The sequence below is a fragment of the Neoarius graeffei genome, chromosome 15 (assembly GCF_027579695.1).
Source record: "Neoarius graeffei isolate fNeoGra1 chromosome 15, fNeoGra1.pri, whole genome shotgun sequence".
In the NCBI taxonomy this organism is placed as follows: domain Eukaryota; kingdom Metazoa; phylum Chordata; class Actinopteri; order Siluriformes; family Ariidae; genus Neoarius; species Neoarius graeffei.
Genome location: NC_083583.1, coordinates 15,299,703 through 15,318,296, shown reverse-complemented (window position 1 = coordinate 15,318,296; position 18,594 = coordinate 15,299,703). Strand labels below are relative to the sequence as shown.

Genomic DNA, 18,594 nt, shown 5'->3' with positions numbered 1-18,594 from the left:
CACACTTGTGAAATTTCCTCTCTGCATTTAACCCATCTGAAGCAATGCACACACACATGAGCAATGAGCACACACACATACCCAGAGCAGTGGGCAGCCATGCTAACAGCGCCCGGGGAGCAGTTGGGAGTTAGGTGCCTCGCTCAAGGGCACCTCAGCCCAAGGCCGTCCCATATTTACCTAACCACATGTCTTTGAACTGTGGGGGAAACCGGAGCACCCACACAGAAAGGCCCTTGTTGACCGCTGGGTTGGGAACCCAGAACCTTCTTGCTGTGAGGCGACCGTGCTAACCACTACACTACCGTGCCGCCCTACACAAACTACAGAAACACACAAAAAAAGAAAAACAAAGGGAAAATAAAATAAAAAACTCCAGTGAGAAGCAGCAGCCAGAACGCGCACAGCGTACTGTACTCTCAACCGGAAACAGAAAAAAGGATGTGGACAACACAGTTTCCAAAAGATTTGAATCTTTTTCTTGCCATTTTGACGAATCAATGGGCAAGAAACGTTTGGGTTTTCTCACGATAAATCTGAATTTAAATTTAAAATTGAGCTCACTGGCGTGTAGCAAAATTTCAATTCAGTACTAGTTTTATGTCAGCACTCAACACAACCCAAAAATACTGTCTATATCATGTGGAAAAAGTCTTCAAGAATCGTGATTTGATTGATTGTTTTATTGCCAAACCCTAACTTCTATAACGGTGGACGACACACTAATTTCACTCCTTGTTCCTATTAAGTACGATAAGCACAGCTGCATTGTTTTCTGTGTTGCCTTGTGACTGGACAATCAGGGTTAAGGTATGGAAATGCAAAGAATCCTAATCGCTTGGACTCCGAGAAAAAACAGCAATGATATTAGGATTACAAAGGAGTTGACCACTGTGCTCGCATGTGACATGTTGAACTGAAATTTAGAGAACTAGTCATTAAATAGAGATATACAGTAGTGTATCGTGTAAAATCAAGTTTATTTATCTCGCGCTTTTAACAGACATTGTTGCAAAGCAGCTTGACAGAAAAATAGACTTTAAACATATGAGCTAATTTTATCCCTAAAAAATTTATTTGTCCCTGAGGCGACGGTGGGAAGGAAAAACTCCCTGAGAAGACATGAAGAAACCTTGAGAGGAACCAGACTCAAAAGGGAACCCATCCTCATCTGGGTGATAACAGATAGCATGATTATAAATAATTTGCTTCTCTAACTGTTTCCAACAAAGCAGTCACGAAGTATAACTGTGTAACCAGGAAATTCATTATAGCTTTAACATGAAGTCTGTTTTGTTGAAGTTCTCAACTGTTCATGGATGGAGACTTAAGTGCAAAACCGTTCACAACAACTGCAGTCCGAAACCATTGGAGCAAAACTGTAAGCGTCCAGAGGCGTCTTCCAAGTGCGTCTTTCGACTGTCCAGGTTTTAGGCACATGCAATGAAATGCTGTAGACCAGGGGTTTTCAAAGTGTGGGAGAGTCAGCCCCCCTCAGAGAGAAAATAAACAACAGCGCCCCCCCTTACAATTTTTGTTGTTGCTATATTTAATGTTCCATTCGTATTTAAAAAAAAAAATGGTTGTTGTACACATTTTTATTTTTTTCTTTTACACATTTTAAACATCTGTGCTTTTTTAAAACATCTTTTTTTTACACATTTTAAACATCTGTGCTTTTTTTAAAACCTCTTTTTTTACACATTTTAAACATTTGTTCTTTTTAAAACATTTTTTACACATTTTAAACATCTGTGCTTTTTTTAAAACCTCTTTTTACACATTTTAAACATTTGTGCTTTTTAAAACATCTTTTTTATACATTTTAAACATGTGTGCTTTTTTTAAAACCTCTTTTTACACATTTTAAACATTTGTGCTTTTTAAAACATCTTTTTTACACATTTTAAACATCTGTGCTTTTTTAAAACATCCTTTTTTTTTTTTTTACACATTTTAAACATCTGTGCTTTTTTTTTTTTGAAAACATCTTGTTTTACACATTTTAAACATCTCATAGCATCGTTAGCTAGCACCTCTTGGCAGACAGCACACTGTGGCAGTGGAGCATCTTCAGATCCAGTCCATGAAAATCCAAACTTTAAATAATCGTGGTCATACTTCCTTCTTTTTTTGCTTGGCCCAGACTCTGTCTCCTCACTCACTGTAGCTTTAGGTACTAAAAATCGATCCATTCTGTCTCTGGCAAAGGCTAGCTGAAGTTCGCTAAATGTCCGCAATAGTAACTTATTCTGGTTTATTTTTCCTCACGTTGTGCCCCCCCGAAGAACTCTGGCGCCCCCTAGGGGAGGCGCGCCCCACACTTTGAAAAGCCCTGCTGTAGAGCAAAGATGCCTTCAAAAATAATGAAATTAAATGTTTCTATGTTTTAGGAAAAAAAATCATCAAGAGCAGTAAACTGTAATAAACGAAACGGTCAAATTGTCTCAGGTATAATTTGTACCCGTTTTTAAATAAGGAAATGAGCTGTAGGTTTTACTGAGCATCTTACAGAACCAGCCACAGTTCTTCTGGACACTCCAACTGTCTCACTCGCGTCTTCATTTTGCACCAAAACCCAGTAGCCTTCATGATGTTTTCTTTGTCTGAAAAGCATCTCTTATGTAATACACTGATTTTATTTTAAAATTAAATGCATTTAATCACATTTAATTTTATGGGTGGCACAGCACGGTGGTGCAGTGGTTAGCATTGTCGCCTCACAGCAAGAAGGTTCCAGGTTCGAACCTCACATCAGCATGGAGTCTGAATGTTCTCCCCGTGTCTGCTTGGGTTTTCTCGGGTGCTCCCGGTTTCCTCCGACAGTTCAAAGACATGCAGATTGGGTAAAATACCCAGCCACTGGGGTGGCACAAGCCAGTGCATACTTAGTGCCGGTCCCAAGCCTGGATAGATCGCGTCAGGAAGGGTGTAAAACCAATGCCAAATTAAATATACCGATCCTGATGATGCAATCCGCTGTTGCGACCCTTAACAGGATAAAGATTTCATTTTATGCTGGAAACCTAATACTTGATAGTATCCTTTATTGTTTCTTTCACCAAAAAACAAAAAAAAAGCCCTTCAAAAAAATTATTTACTGTAGATAAACGGAGAGCTTTAAAGCTACACTAATACACATGTATTACACAGGTTAAAGATACATAAAGAAGGTGTTTGTGAGGACCCTGACCTCAGTAACTATGAAAAATGCAGTTTGGGAACCTTTTTTTGCTCCGAGAGTGAAGTTTGAAGTCTTGAGTGACTTCAGGTGAAGCTCTTTTACTTTACTTCTAATAGAGCGACGGCTACAGTTATCGACAGTCCATAATTATCGACACCTTTTCAGATTTACCAATTAAAAACAAACAATCTTACAAAGGTGAGTCTCAGTTACAACAGTTATTATTAGTTAATTAATCAACCGGAAGACCCGCCCTCGCCCTTTGATCTTGTCGTCTGATGACAGCTCGTTACCCAAGATGGAATTTTTTTTTTTTAAGCACGATCAGCAATTTGAGGAAAACCTGGATGTTATCATCGCAGGTAAGCATGGTGGAAAGATCATGGACATGTTTTTACTAATCAAATTCACAGATATTTCATGATCTCCTTATCGAAACCTACTTTGTTTCTGACTCTCATTTGACAGTCGCCATTTTGTATCTAAACGCACGTTTGAGAAGTCACGTGAGGTGTCGATAATAGTGATCACTTTCACTGGTGTCCACCATTATCGACACCCTGTGGAATTAAGTGACATTTACAACGGTTACGGATCGATCTTTGTCTAACGTTGTTGAAGTAGATGAAGTGCTTTAAAAAAATAAAAGTGCTGCAATTTATCAATTTTTTTCCTGATTCATAACAGAATGGAACGTTTATAGAAGTGTCTCCCATAACCCGGTACGGAAAGTATGAAGCGGAACAGGACGGTACATTACAATATCGTTACGTTTTCTAAGGTGGTGTTTACATTAGACCGTATCAGCGGATCATCAGATTAACGTTTTTAAAACGATTCGCGTGCACACAGCAACGCCAATACACGATTCGCGTGCACACCAACGCCAATACACGGATACGCTCGGCTCCGCAGGCATCCTGCGCTCCAAATCACTCCGCCCTGAACAGCGAGTGCCCTCTGGAGGGTGTGCACTCCGGCCCTGCGCAGCTCACAGAGCACGCGAGTGAAGCGCACGAGCAGTGATTCGGGACAAATAGCAGGAAGTGAAAGTCCGCGCCGTTTTTCAGCAGTCGCGTCACATGACCAACGTGGCATGACCAACGCCAGCGAATCAGGAAGGTGGATGTCACAGTGACGTTGTCCAATGACGATGTCAGCTAGAGCTCAGCACAGCGTATCTGCGTATTCTCAATGTTTACACAGCACCGGACCAGATACGTAATGGATTGAATACGTGGGCCCTGGCAGATTCAAGTTGTTCTGCCTGTGGAGTCGTTTCCCGGTGTTTTAATGTGAACGGACAGTGCATCCGCGACGAAAACGAGACGGATACGGTCTAATGTAAACACCACCTAAATATTCAGGGGTTTCATACTTAACATCTTGTACTCACACATATCAATGTCAAGTATTCTTTGATTCTCCAGTATTATTATATCCCGTCACATTGTATTAACGTTATATTCACGATATTTTCAATCCAAATTGATCTAAAAGCCCGGAACTCCAGTTACGGAATATACCTCGGCGTGACGTCACAAAGAAATCCGTGTTTATATGTTTTGACAACAAAACAACTCAACAATATATTTTGCTTTTCTTCTAACTTTATTTATCATAAGTGACGGAACAGGTTCGTCTATCAAGGCGGGATGACTAATGTAAGTACCGATTAATAAAACGGTGGACGTGCTGGATGTCTCTGTGAAACTCGAACAAAAAAGGTAAGATTATACATTATGAAAATAAATGTCACAAAAATAGTATTGCGGTAGGGAACACTTGTTATACACGGGACGGAACAGCATATAAAAACCCGGAAGGCAAATCTAAGAAAATACGTGACACCACATTAAAATACGTGACGGTACTGTTCTGTCCCATTCTGTTCCGTCCCGGGTTATGGGAGATGCGTTTATAGAGTATTTGGAATCTGATTGCAATAAATAGAATTAGACCAGAATTAAATTCCTAGCATATTAAAAAAATTACATGACTGAAATATTCAGATTTTTCTATTCCATTCAGGAAAAAAAAAAAAAAAAATATATATATATATATATATATATATATATATATATATATATTTTTTTTTTTTTTTTCAGTTTGTTATAAATCTCTACCACATATTACAATATCAGTAAACATTTTATGTTTTGGTTGGAGGAATGACACGCGACCTTTGACCTGGATTTTCATGTGGTTACGATGTCAATTGCCTGTTGACTTTTATTGGTAAACTACAAAACTAGAAATTAATACAAACAACAACGAATGATTAACAAAATGTGATCTACGAGAATACTTAGAAAGTGGAACAAAAAGATTTTCAGACGCAGGTTAAAGCATATACGCAGAGCCGTGGCCTCACTTTCGTTTATAATTGCCTTGAGACCTCAAGAATGTCACAGGAATAGTTTTAAGCGTTAACAATAAATCTAATATAGTCATTTTTACGATTAAAGTGATTTATATAGGTAGCGGTCTGAGTGAATGACCTTTACATTCATAACGTCACAGCAGGAAGTCTATCGGTCTCATCGCCATTTCCGCTATACTAAAACAGAGCTGATTGCAACTCCGATCCTCCATTTTGAGCCAATTTATCACCATGCCACATAGATGTGTTGCTGGATGGTGCAGCAACACGACAGAAGGTGGATTTATGTTGTATTCATGGCCCAAGAATGTTCAAACTGCAAGAAATTCACGGGCACATTGGGTGCCTACGAAGTGGTCTCTCCTCTGCTCATTTTACTGAAGACTCATACGAGACCTACCTCTGATCTGTTGAGGAGCGTTGGCTATAAGCCCATATTGAAAGAGGGTGCAGTACCAGCAATTAAAGGAAAAGAAAACAAGAAAAGGAAAGTATTTATTTTATTTTTTAAAAGTGAGTTCAGTTGCACCAGTTCTTCCGGATTGTGAGCCGAGGGTTGTTGGTAAAACCCGGGACGGGACAGAACGGAACGGGACATATCGCTCGGGCAGTGACCTCCCCGCAGTTGTTGCTAAAACCGGTGACCTCCCGTTCCATCCTGGGTTTTAGTAATTGCCTGAGCCGAGCAGTAATGGCGGAGTACTCAGTATGGAGAAAATACGGACCAGCCATCTCATTTCTAAACTGGATATCGCTGCCATCTCGCCCTTACGTGGAAGAAGTGAATGAACGGAGAACTGAACGAACAACTGAAAGTCAGATTGTTTCAAAACAAATCGGCCACAAGATCGGCCTTCAAAAAGCGAGAACACAGAGGGGTAAACTCCGACTCTCATTTGGATATAAAAAACACCACCACCTTGTTTACCTGCATTTAGATTAATACATGTAACTTGTATTGTGTGTTTAAGTTAGCGGTACAAGATTATTTAATTTGCTTCAGAACGTGATTGTCTCAGTTCATCTGATTATTTAATGAGCTTTTTACGTTTTATCAGTGAAAATGCATGCATGTACATGTATGTTGCATAAGTGATAACACCCATCCTGTTTTAATGAGAGTCAAACCACAATCAATGAAGTCAAATCAGTCTCAGTTGAGTAAGTCGGTAACGGGATTTCTTACTTTCACCATAAATTTTTATTTATATGACGTTGGTCTATAGCTGTCAAAGGCCTCGGCCTGAAAACCGGTTCCCGCTGTGACGACACGCGCTCAGGGCTGGCTGGCTCAGCGGGGCAACTCGAATGCCAACTTTGCGGTCGATTTTAACTCTCAAAAATACATATTTTTTAATTCCCATTTATGCAGCATACAAGAGTGAAGGATGGAGATACTATCCACTCAGAAATGTATTTAAAAATAAAGGCTCTGCGTATCTGCTTTAAACATTATCAGTTCATTTGTTTACAAATATTAGAATTACTTCCTCATTTACGTAAACACCGACATCAATATATTTATATAAAAGATATTTTGTACTAAATATAAGTCTATGAAAAGCAAATTAAATAAAAACTAATGTTCTGTTAATACTACATACCAATGATTTTTAAAAAAATAAATAATCATCTGGGTGTCGACAACTGTGGACAAAAGGTGTCGACAACTGTCGACAAAGGTGTTGATAATTGTCGACAAAGGTGTCGATAATTGTCGACAAAGGTGTCGATAACTGTCGACAAAGGTGTCGATAACTGTCGACAAAGGTGTCGATAACTGTCGACAAAGGTGTCGATAACTGTCGACAAAGGTGTCGATAATTGTGTACAAAGGTGTCGATAGCTGTGGACAAAAGTGTCAATAATTGTCCAGAAAGGTGTCGATAACTGTGGACAAAGGTGTTGATAATTGTGTACAAAGGTGTCAATAACTGTGGACAAAGGTATCCAAAGGTGTTGACAACTGTGGACAAAGGTGTCGACAACTGTGGACAAAGGTGTCGACAACTGTGGACAAAAGGTGTCGACAACTGTCGACAAAGGTGTCGATAACTGTCGACAAAGGTGTCGATAATTGTGTACAAAGGTGTCGATAGCTGTGGACAAAAGTGTCAATAATTGTCCAGAAAGGTGTCGATAACTGTGGACAAAGGTGTTGATAATTGTGTACAAAGGTGTCAATAACTGTGGACAAAGGTATCCAAAGGTGTCGACAACTGTGGACAAAAGGTGTCGACAACTGTGGACAAAAGGTGTCGACAACTGTGGACAAAAGGTGTCGACAACTGTGGACAAAAGGTGTCGACAACTGTGGACAAAAGGTGTCGACAACTGTGGACAAAAGGTGTCGACAACTGTGGACAAAAGTGTCGATAATTGTGGACAAAGGTGTCAATAACTGTGGACAAAGGTATCCAAAGGTGTCGACAACTGTGGACAAAAGGTGTCGACAACTGTGGACAAAAGGTGTCGACAACTGTGGACAAAAGGTGTCGACAACTGTGGACAAAAGGTGTCGACAACTGTGGACAAAAGGTGTCGACAACTGTGGACAAAAGTGTCGATAATTGTGGACAAAGGTGTCAATAACTGTGGACAAAGGTATCCAATGGTGTCAACAACTGTGGACAAAAGTGTCGATAATTGTGGACAAAGGTGTCAATAACTGTGGACAAAGGTATCCAATGGTGTCGACAACTGTGGACAAAAGTGTCGATAATTGTGTACAAAAGTGTCAATAACTGTGGACAAAAGTATCGACGACTGTGGACAAAAGTATCGACAACTGTGGACAAAAGTATCGACAACTGTGGACAAAGGTGTCAATAAAGTAATCGGGAATCAACTAATTTTTTCCCCAGTGGCAGTGGCACAAAAGTGTCAATAACTGTGGACAAAAGTATCGACGACTGTGGACAAAAGTATCGACAACTGTGGACAAAAGTATCGACAACTGTGGACAAAGGTGTCAATAAAGTAATCGGGAATCAACTAATTTTTTCCCCAGTGGCAGTGGCACAAAAGTGTCAATAACTGTGGACAAAAGTATCGACGACTGTGGACAAAAGTATCGACAACTGTGGACAAAAGTATCGACAACTGTGGACAAAGGTGTCAATAAAGTAATCGGGAATCAACTAATTTTTTCCCCAGTGGCAGTGGCACAAAAGTGTCAATAACTGTGGACAAAAGTATCGACGACTGTGGACAAAAGTATCGACAACTGTGGACAAAAGTATCGACAACTGTGGACAAAGGTGTCAATAAAGTAATCGGGAATCAACTAATTTTTTCCCCAGTGGCAGTGGCACAAAAGTGTCAATAACTGTGGACAAAAGTATCGACGACTGTGGACAAAAGTATCGACAACTGTGGACAAAAGTATCGACAACTGTGGACAAAGGTGTCAATAAAGTAATCGGGAATCAACTAATTTTTTCCCCAGTGGCAGTGGCACAAAAGTGTCAATAACTGTGGACAAAAGTATCGACGACTGTGGACAAAAGTATCGACAACTGTGGACAAAAGTATCGACAACTGTGGACAAAGGTGTCAATAAAGTAATCGGGAATCAACTAATTTTTTCCCCAGTGGCAGTGGCACAAAAGTGTCAATAACTGTGGACAAAAGTATCGACGACTGTGGACAAAAGTATCGACAACTGTGGACAAAAGTATCGACAACTGTGGACAAAGGTGTCAATAAAGTAATCGGGAATCAACTAATTTTTTCCCCAGTGGCAGTCTAATTATTCATGCACAATTTACGTACTGAAAGTTTTTTCGACTTTTGCAACGGCCAAAAGATCGTTCAGGTGTCGATAATTGTAGCCGCCGCCCTACTGCAAGGCATTAATTTAAGACGCCTCACAGCCACGTGAGCATGAAGTCACTGAGGTTTACAAACAGAGCAGTGAAGGAGCGCGTGAAGTTAAAGGATCACAACTGCGCATCTTTGATGTGGCGCAGAGCCGAGTCTCCAATCAACTCTCGCGAGAAACTGCAGGATCTTGCGCGCGTACCTGGCACACGGCTGGACCTCTCCGCTCCAGTCACGGCTCAGGCATCAAGGCAAAAAAAAAAAAGGGTCACATATTACCGGAGACAGGAGCTGTGCACTTCCGCTAGTGAGTCGGAGCTCTTTCCGCTGGTCAGCGCGCGACAGGCAGCTTTAATGTGAAGCGGAAGCGCGCAGCTCGTCTCCAGGCGCAGAGAGGATTAGCGCTGTGTGGAAGGCCAGCGGTGCCAAAACCTTCTCTAATATAGCGCTTTTCCACCAGGACGGTGTTGGCCATCCAGTTCTGCCTTGATGTCTTTCGAGAACCGGTCCACATTCCAACATCCATCCATCATCTGTAGCCGCTTTATCCTGTTCTACAGGGTCGCAGGCAAGCTGGAGCCTATCCCAGCTGACTACGGGCGAAAGGCGGGGTACACCCTGGACAAGTCGCCAGGTCATCACAGGGCTGACACAGAGACACAGACAACCATTCACACTCACATTCACACCTACGCTCAATTTAGAGTCACCAGTTAACCTAACCTGCATGTCTTTGGACTGTGGGGGAAACCGGAGCACCCGGAGGAAACCCACGCGGACACGGGGAGAACATGCAAACTCCACACAGAAAGGCCCTCGCCGGCCACGGAGCTCGAACCCGGACCTTCTTGCTGTGAAGCAACAGCGCTAACCACTACACCACCGTGCCGCCCCCACATTTCAACAAGTTTGCAAAAATGTTACACAGCAAAAGATGAAATGTTACCGAGGTAACATTTGAGGGAAAAAGTCTCACATCTCGATTTAGTAGCCTCTGCATGCGTGTCTGTTTACTGGTGTTTGCAGCGTCCGCGTGTGGACTTGTGTGTATGAAAAAGAAGAAGACAGAAAAGTACGGAGCCCTGCTCATGACACAAAAATAAATATATATATTTATCATATCCACAGTCACTGGATATTAGCAATCACACGCTCTGATTGGCTACTCTACTACTAGGCTCTCAGCTCATATACCATGAGTGGAGAAAAACTAAAATGGCGTTGCGTTTTGCTGAACCAACCGAGGACGAAATAAAAACTCTACTCGAAAACAAAACCTCAAAAAATACAAAAAAAAGCAGCAACAAAATATGGAATGAAAGTATTTCATGGTAAGAACATATCTTTTGTAAAACTTTTCAAGAATTATCATATTTTTCACAAATTGCTACTGTCATTTCACCGGTTTGTTTACATTCTTCATCTTTAAGCATTAAAATTTGTTGAATTTTTTTTTTTTAGACTGGTTCAAAAGCTCAAAGAAGTTTGAAAATTACAGAACTGAAATGTCCAAGGAAGAATTAAATAAATGTCTAAAGCTATTCTATACCTCGGCATGACAGCGAGACGGCACTTTCTACAAAACAACAACAACACTAAAGTCAATTCGTGCCGCCATCGATAGGTTTTTAAGAAGTCCGCCTAAGCGGAAATTATTTTATCGGACATTTTGTATCAAGTTTTTATTTATCGAATTTGCAAAAAATAAAAATGCTCAGTTTCTCAAAATCCAATGAACGTGGATAGAATAAAACAGTTATTCCACTCAATCTCATCGTACACGGCTTATAGACAACTCGGTGCTACGCGCCTCATTGGTTTGGTTCATTCCCTCTTTTTAGTTAAATTGCTGCTACATTTTATGAAACAGTTCCCTCCTTTTAAGCGGGCACATTTAAAATGTTGCTGCAAGATATAAATTTTCTTTTCATGTCATGAGCAGAGCTCCAGAGAAAAGGAAGAGAAGGAGGAAATAAAGGCTGCTTGCTTGCTTGCACATTTCCGACTGCGGTGTGATGAACTTCAACCCCAACTCAAGTAGCGTGTGCAGCTTCCCACCGCACTCTCTGCTAACCACTACTGGACTCTACCCGCCGTTAAAAGCTGCCACTTTACAACCGAATCCATCACATAACTTTGAGCAAAAGACACGGTCTGTGGTACTGAGCTGAAATTGTCCCATGGCGGAGAGAGGCAAAAAAGAAACACACACAGTGGTGGTGGGGAATCACAGAAAAAAGTGATCTTGTCTTTTCCATAGACCACTGCTGACTTGAGCTTTCTCAGCTTTCAAGAAGCCTCACGTTTTATAATGTCAATAAAGTGTTCAGAGATTAGGTTTATCATAATAGCGGTGTATTTCTCGCAGTAGCCCCTCCCATAGCCACTGACATATTACTGGGTCCAACTTTGGTACCAGCAATTTTGTCATGCCCTGCTGGTGGCAGCTTTTTGGCACCGGCACCAGTCTTTATTTATTTATTTTTTGGTCAGAATTATTGTTCCATTTTCTGGTCACATCAAACATACACTACCGTTCAAAAGTTTGGGGTCACTTTGAAATGTCCTTATTTTTGAAAGAAAAGCACTGTTCTTTTCAGTGAAGATCACTTTAAACTAATCAGAAATCCACTCTATACATTGCTAATGTGGTAAATGACTATTCTAGCTGCAAATGTCTGGTTTTTGGTGCAATATCTCCATAGGTGTATAGAGGCCCATTTCCAGCAACTCTCACTCCAGTGTTCTAATGGTACAATGTGTTTGCTCATTGCCTCAGAAGGCTAATGGATGATTAGAAAACCCTTGTACAATCATGTTAGCACAGCTGAAAACAGTTGAGCTCTTTAGAGAAGCTATAAAACTGACCTTCCTTTGAGCAGATTGAGTTTCTGGAGCATCACATTTGTGGGGTCGATTAAATGCTCAAAATGGCCAGAAAAATGTCTTGACTATATTTTCTATTCATTTTATAACTTATGGTGGTAAATAAAAGTGTGACTTTTCATGGAAAACACAAAATTGTCTGGGTGACCCCAAACTTTTGAATGGTAGTGTAGATACATCAAACTATAACTTATCCTGAAATGCGAGGGTGTTCTCTGCAGGTAAACCACGTCCCCCCTGACTGAGTGACATGAAAAATTTGCGAGGGCTGCCTGCTTGGAGACGAAGCAGGTTAAAAAAGCTAGTCCAAAAACAACAACTATGTCTTGCTATCATCAGCATCAGATAACATGCAGGAAGGCAAAATCGCCCCTGAGGACATCCTGGACAGGACCAAGCGGCGACTGATGTGTCAAAATTCAGACTCCGTGCCAATGCGGGACAAACACAAGGAAGTAGATGACTTCCATGGAAATACCTTTTTAAGATCCTCGTTGTTTGTTCGCATAAATTCATTGTCATTAAGTGCTTTATCCTGGTCAAGGTTATGACTTTTGATGTTGCTGTCATTAATTTGAACAAATTAAACTTTTATTTCTTTGACTGTCCAATGAGTATCCTCTTTGTCAATGTACACACTGATCATTATGGCCACTGCCAGGTGAAGAAGTTAATAACACTTATTATCTCATTACAATGCCACCTGTCAAGGGGTGGGATATATTAGGCAGCAAGAGAACAGTCAGTTCTTGAAGTTGATGTGTTGGAAGCAGGAAAAATGGACAAGCGTAAGGATCTGAGCGACTTTGACAAGGGCCAAATTGTGATGGCGAGATGACTGGGTCTGAGCATCTCCAAAATGGCACATCTTGTGGGGTGTTCCTGGTATGCAGTTGTTAGTACCTACCAAAAGTGGTCCAAGGAAGGACAACCGGTGAACCAGTAACAGGGTCATGGGTATCGAAGGCTCATTGATTCACATGGGGTACAAAGCCTAGCCCATATGATCTAGTCCTACAGAAGAGCTACTGCTGAAAAAGTTCATGCTGGCTAAAGCAGAAAGGTGTCAGCATTAACATTTTCAGCAGCTTGTGCTACAGCAGCTCTTCTGTGGGATTGGACCATACGGGCTAGCCTTTGTCCCCCATGTGAATCAACGAGCCTTCGACACCCATGACCCTGTCTCCGGTTCACCGGTTGTCCTTCCTTGGACCACTTTTGGTAGGTACTAACCACTGCATACCAGGAACACCCCACAAGATGTGTAATTTTGGAGATGCTCAGACCCAGTCATCTACCCATCACAATTTGACTAATCGGTGTATGTTTAGATACATGTGGAGAGCTTGGGAATTAAGCTAAGAGAGATGAGACTGAGATGGTATGGGCACATCCTGAGAAGAGATGCAGAGCATATTGGAAGGAGAACGTTGAGGATGGAGCTGCCAGGCACACGAAAACGAGGAAGGCCAAAGAGGAGATACATGGACGTAGTGAGAGAGGACATGAAAGTGGCAGGTGTGGTAGAGAAGGATGCGGAAGACAGGGAGCAATGGAGACGAAAGGTCCACTGTGGCGACCCCTAATCGGGAGCAGCCAAAAGAAGAAGAAGAAGAAGAAGGAGGTGTATGTTTAGGTACAGAACTGAAACATGGCACTTACTCGGAAAACCTATTCTCACCAGTTGAAATACCACAAACTTTGTCCTGTTTACACATAAATGGCAACAAACATAAAAGAGTCAGCTGTTATTATAAAGATGGTGTTCATTAGCATCGTTATTGGTCCCTTAATCCAACAAACTTCAGGATTATTGGCATCCTTTAATAGAACAGGCAAAATTATAGTAATAAATATGACAATTACATTTTCACCCAAATATATTTTTGAGAGAAATTATTACTGTTATTTTAAGGGCTGAAAAAGTGTAAGTAAATTCTCTAATTCTTTGAGCTCAAATTTTGAATGATTGCATGTTGTGCTTAGTTGACAAAATTTATACATGTACAGTAATTAAAGACACGTCATATGTCTTGCACATGCCAACAGTCACACTTTAATCATTGCATTTATATTTAATAACTCAATCTGGCTGCTGGAAGCAACAACGCACCTGAAGTGCAGTCGTGAGCCCCGTCTCATCCCCAGCTGTGCCACGATCCAAGACCAACTTCAGCTTTGTCTTGGGAACAATAATTTCTTGCAGGCTAAGTGGGCATGGGCTCCAAGAATTTCATCAACTTTTGATGGATCCTTCTGGGGCAATAACCACTGCATACAGCTCTCAGACCTGCCATGGATACACGCATCACTACAGCGCTACAGAACTGGAGTGATCATCAGGTAACTCGTCTAGGTCTTATACATCACTGAAAATGTACACAATGATTACTATTTTTGTAGGTTAATCAGGAATTCACCGTTAAAACAAAGCTTAACATTTTAAAAATGCATCACACTGGCTACAAAAGTGGCAATACTACTAAGTTATCTCGCTAGCCTTATCGTACCATCATTAGCAGTGCATTTTTTTCTTCAGGATCGACACCACAAACTGTGTTTGCCTGGGCCTGAGCAGAATGGACATTCAACACAGGAAAATCTGGATTATTCTATCCACATTCACTGGATATGAGCAATCATGCACTCTGATTGGCTACTCTACTACTAAGATATCAGCTCATGTACCACGAGTAGAGAAAAACAAAATGGTGGCGTGTATTGCTGAACCAACCAAGGACGAAATAAAAACCCTACTCGAAAACAAAATCCTAAAAATACACACAAAAAAAGCAACAAAATATGTAATGAACGCATTTGATAATAAGAATATATATATAAGTGCATCTCAAAAAATTAGAATATTGTGAAAAAGTTCAATATTTTCCATCAGTTATTTAAGAAAGTGAAAATGTTATATATTATAGACTCATTACACATAAACTAAAATGTTTCAAGCATTTTTCTATTTTAATTTTAATCAGTATGGCATACAGTACAAAAACATTAAAAAAAACCATCTCAAAATATTAGAATATTTCATTTCGAGTTTGAGTAAAACAGTATGAACACAGTGTATCTCTCGGTCTAGTTCAGTACACACAACCACAATCATGGGGAAGACTGCTGACTTGACTGTTGTCCAGAAGATGATCACTGATGCCCTCCACAAGGAGGGTAAGCCACAAAAGGTCATTGCTGAAAAGGGTGGCTGGAAAAGGTGCACAAGCAACAGGGATGGCCGCAGTCTTTAGAGGATTGTCAAGAAAAGTTGATTCAAGAACTTGGGAGAGCTTCACAAGGAGTGGACTGAGGCTGGTGTCAGTGTATCAAGACCCATCATGAACACACATCTTCAAGAAAGGGGATACAACTTTCACATTCCTAATATCAAGCCACTCCTGAGCCAGAGACAATGTCAGAAGTGTCTTATCTGGGCTAAGGAGAGAAAGAAATGGACTGTTGCTCAGTGGTCCAATGTCCTCTTTTCAGATGAAAGTACATTTTGCATTTAATTTGGAAATCACGGTTCTAGAGTCTGGAGGAAGAGTGGAGAGGCACAGAATCCAAGGTGTTTGAAGCCCAGTGTGAAGTTTCCACAGTCTGTGATGATTTGGGGTGCCATGTCATCTGCTGGTGTTGGTCCACTGTATTTTATCAAGTCCAAAGTCAACACAGCCATCTACCAGGAGATTTTAGAGCACTTCATGCTTCCATCTGCTGACGAGCTTTTTGGAGATGCTGATTTCCTTTTCCAGCAGGACTTAGCACCTACCCACAGTGCCAAAACTACTACCAAATGGTTTGCTGACCATGATATTACTGTGTTTGATTGGCCAGCCAACTTGCCTGACCTGAACCCCATAGAGAATCTATGGGGTATTGTCAAGAGGAAGATGAGAAACACCCGACCCAAAAATACAGATACGCTGAAGGCCACTATCAAAGCAACCTGGGCTTCAATAACACCTCAGCAGTGCCACAGACTGATCACCTCCATGCCACACCGCATTGATACAGTAATTCATGGTAAAGGAGCCCCAACCAAGTATTGAGTGTATAAATGAATATACTGTTCAGAAGTTGGACATTTCTGTATTGCAAATCCTTTTTTTGATTGATCTTAGGGAATATTCTAATAATTTGAGATACTGGATTTCTGATTTTCATGAGCTATAAGCCATAATCATCATAATTAAAACAGAAAAGGCTTTAAATATTTCACTTTACATGTAATGAATATAGAATATATGAAAGTTTACCTTTTTGAATTAAATTATGAAAAAAAGGAACTTTTTCATGGTATTCTAATTTTTTGAGATGCACTACTGTGTATATATATATAATTTTTCAAGCATTATTATTATAGCATTTTTCACAAATTGCTACTGTCATTTCGCCAGCTTGTTTACATTCTAAATGGAAATTATTTTTTCTGATATTTTGTGTAAAGTTTTTATTTATCGAATTTGCAAAAAATAAAATAAAAATGCTCCGTTTCTAAAAATCCAGTGAATGTGGATAGAATAAAAAAGTTATTTCACTCAATCTCATCGTACATGGCTTATAGCCAACTCAGCGCTACGCAGCTCATTGGCTATCAGCTCACGTACAACTCGATTTCATGGAATAACTGTTAAATCTATTCCAGTGAACCACAGAACAAATAAAGTAGAAATGAAGTGTACTGAGGTTGAAAACTAGATATGTTAGTTCACCAAGTATCTTGCCAGAGCCCATAATGCACACAACTGTGGAATTTGCATCTTTAACCAGTATCATAGTAGACAGTTAGTGTATGGATAATAAGTTGTTTTTGGGGTGTTTCTGTATATTTTTTGTACTTCAAACTCTGGTGGTTATAGCGCATTAATTATTTCTGAACAAAGAGGAATTAAAGATGACAGATGTTTAGGTGGTTGAACTAAAAATGTACATTAACATTAACATCAGCAAAATGAAGATGCTATTTAGGGTCAATCTGAAACCACATGTAGCACTATTCGTGATGTTTCATCTTTGCATTATATAATTACAGGCTTGTTAATATTTATGTATCTTCATTTGCTGTATTTGTTTCCGTAAAGCATTTCTTTTAACGCTTACAAGTGAATTTTCTTACCGCTGACATTTTCAGTTTAAAAAAAAAAAGCGTAAGACTTTGCATCAAACCAACTATGAGGTTTTTTTGCATTAAAGAATCATTTTCCACACTTCCATTAACGACGATAGTCAGATTCCACAAAGTCCTTCATCGGACATGGACATGACACAGACGCGATGAGAAAACACTTCATGTTGTATGACGGACAGATATGAAACAGAGTGTAATGCAAATCATACCTGCTGGAGATGTAGGAAGTTAAGCTCAGAGATGTTTGGCTCCTTTAGATCTCGCCATGTATGTATCATGCACCTCATGAAACCAAGGATATTGTCATTTCATGCCAGTCAAGTGTCCCGAGTGGATTGTGAGCGGAAATCCATGACCTCAGCACATCTTCCCTGCCTCCCACACAGAAACATAATCAGATTTCATATTCAATCTCCATAAATCCTCTTCACATAATCTCCAGCGCTGCACACAAACAGCTATTCACAGATAAAGAGTACATTACACAACCTGTACTGGATAAACAGTTACTGCTGTATGTTATAGCACACCGCCTCAGAGATACCAGGTGATTTTTAGGGGATTTGACCAGTGATGCAGGAAGAAGTGAGGCAGATAAACAAGTGGATTATGATACTGGCTTTGATTTTGAAATTAGAGCAAATTTTTGTCCCTCTTTCTTTAGCGCAAATCCCTGATCATTTATACATGATACACTCACCGGCCCCTTTATTAGGAACACCCATCTGATGCAGTTCTCTAATCAGCTGATTTCTTGACAGCAGCACGATGCATCAAATCATACAGATACAAATCAAAAGCTTCAGTTAGTGTTCAAACATCAGAATGGGAAAAATTGTGATCTCAAAGTGTGACTTTCTTTCACTGTGGCATGGGTGTTGGTTTGAGTATTTCAGAAACTGCTGATCTTCCTGGGGTTTTCACACACACACCAGTCTCTAGAGTCTACACAGAATGGTGTGAAAAACTTTCAGTGAGCGACAGTTCTGTGGGTGGAAACAAACGTCTCGTTGATGAGAGGTCAGAGGAAAATGGCCAAATTGGTTCGAGCTGCCAGGAAGGATATAGTAACTCATAGCGACTCCTTACAACCGTGGTGAGCAGAAAAGCATCTCAACATGCAACAGCAGAAGACCACATTGGGTTCCAGTCCTGCAGCCAAGAACAGTAATCTTAGAATCATGA

The 18,594-nt window shown here is 40.4% G+C and overlaps 1 protein-coding gene across 4 annotated transcripts in view; it reads right to left on the bottom strand.

Moving 5' to 3' along the window:
- Positions 1-14,432, bottom strand: part of gramd2aa (GRAM domain containing 2Aa) — a 90,009-nt gene extending 75,577 nt beyond the window's left edge. The window contains exon 1 of one of the 4 annotated variants that reach the window (XM_060940902.1): positions 14,389-14,432. In XM_060940902.1, the coding sequence (XP_060796885.1) occupies positions 14,389-14,417 (29 nt within the window). In that variant the 5' untranslated portion in view covers positions 14,418-14,432. Of the gene's footprint in view, positions 1-9,591; positions 9,706-14,388 lie in introns of those variants that run through there. The other 3 variants (XM_060940901.1, XM_060940898.1, XM_060940900.1) reach the window with 3 other exon arrangements.
- Between the last annotated feature and the right edge of the window lie 4,162 nt (positions 14,433-18,594).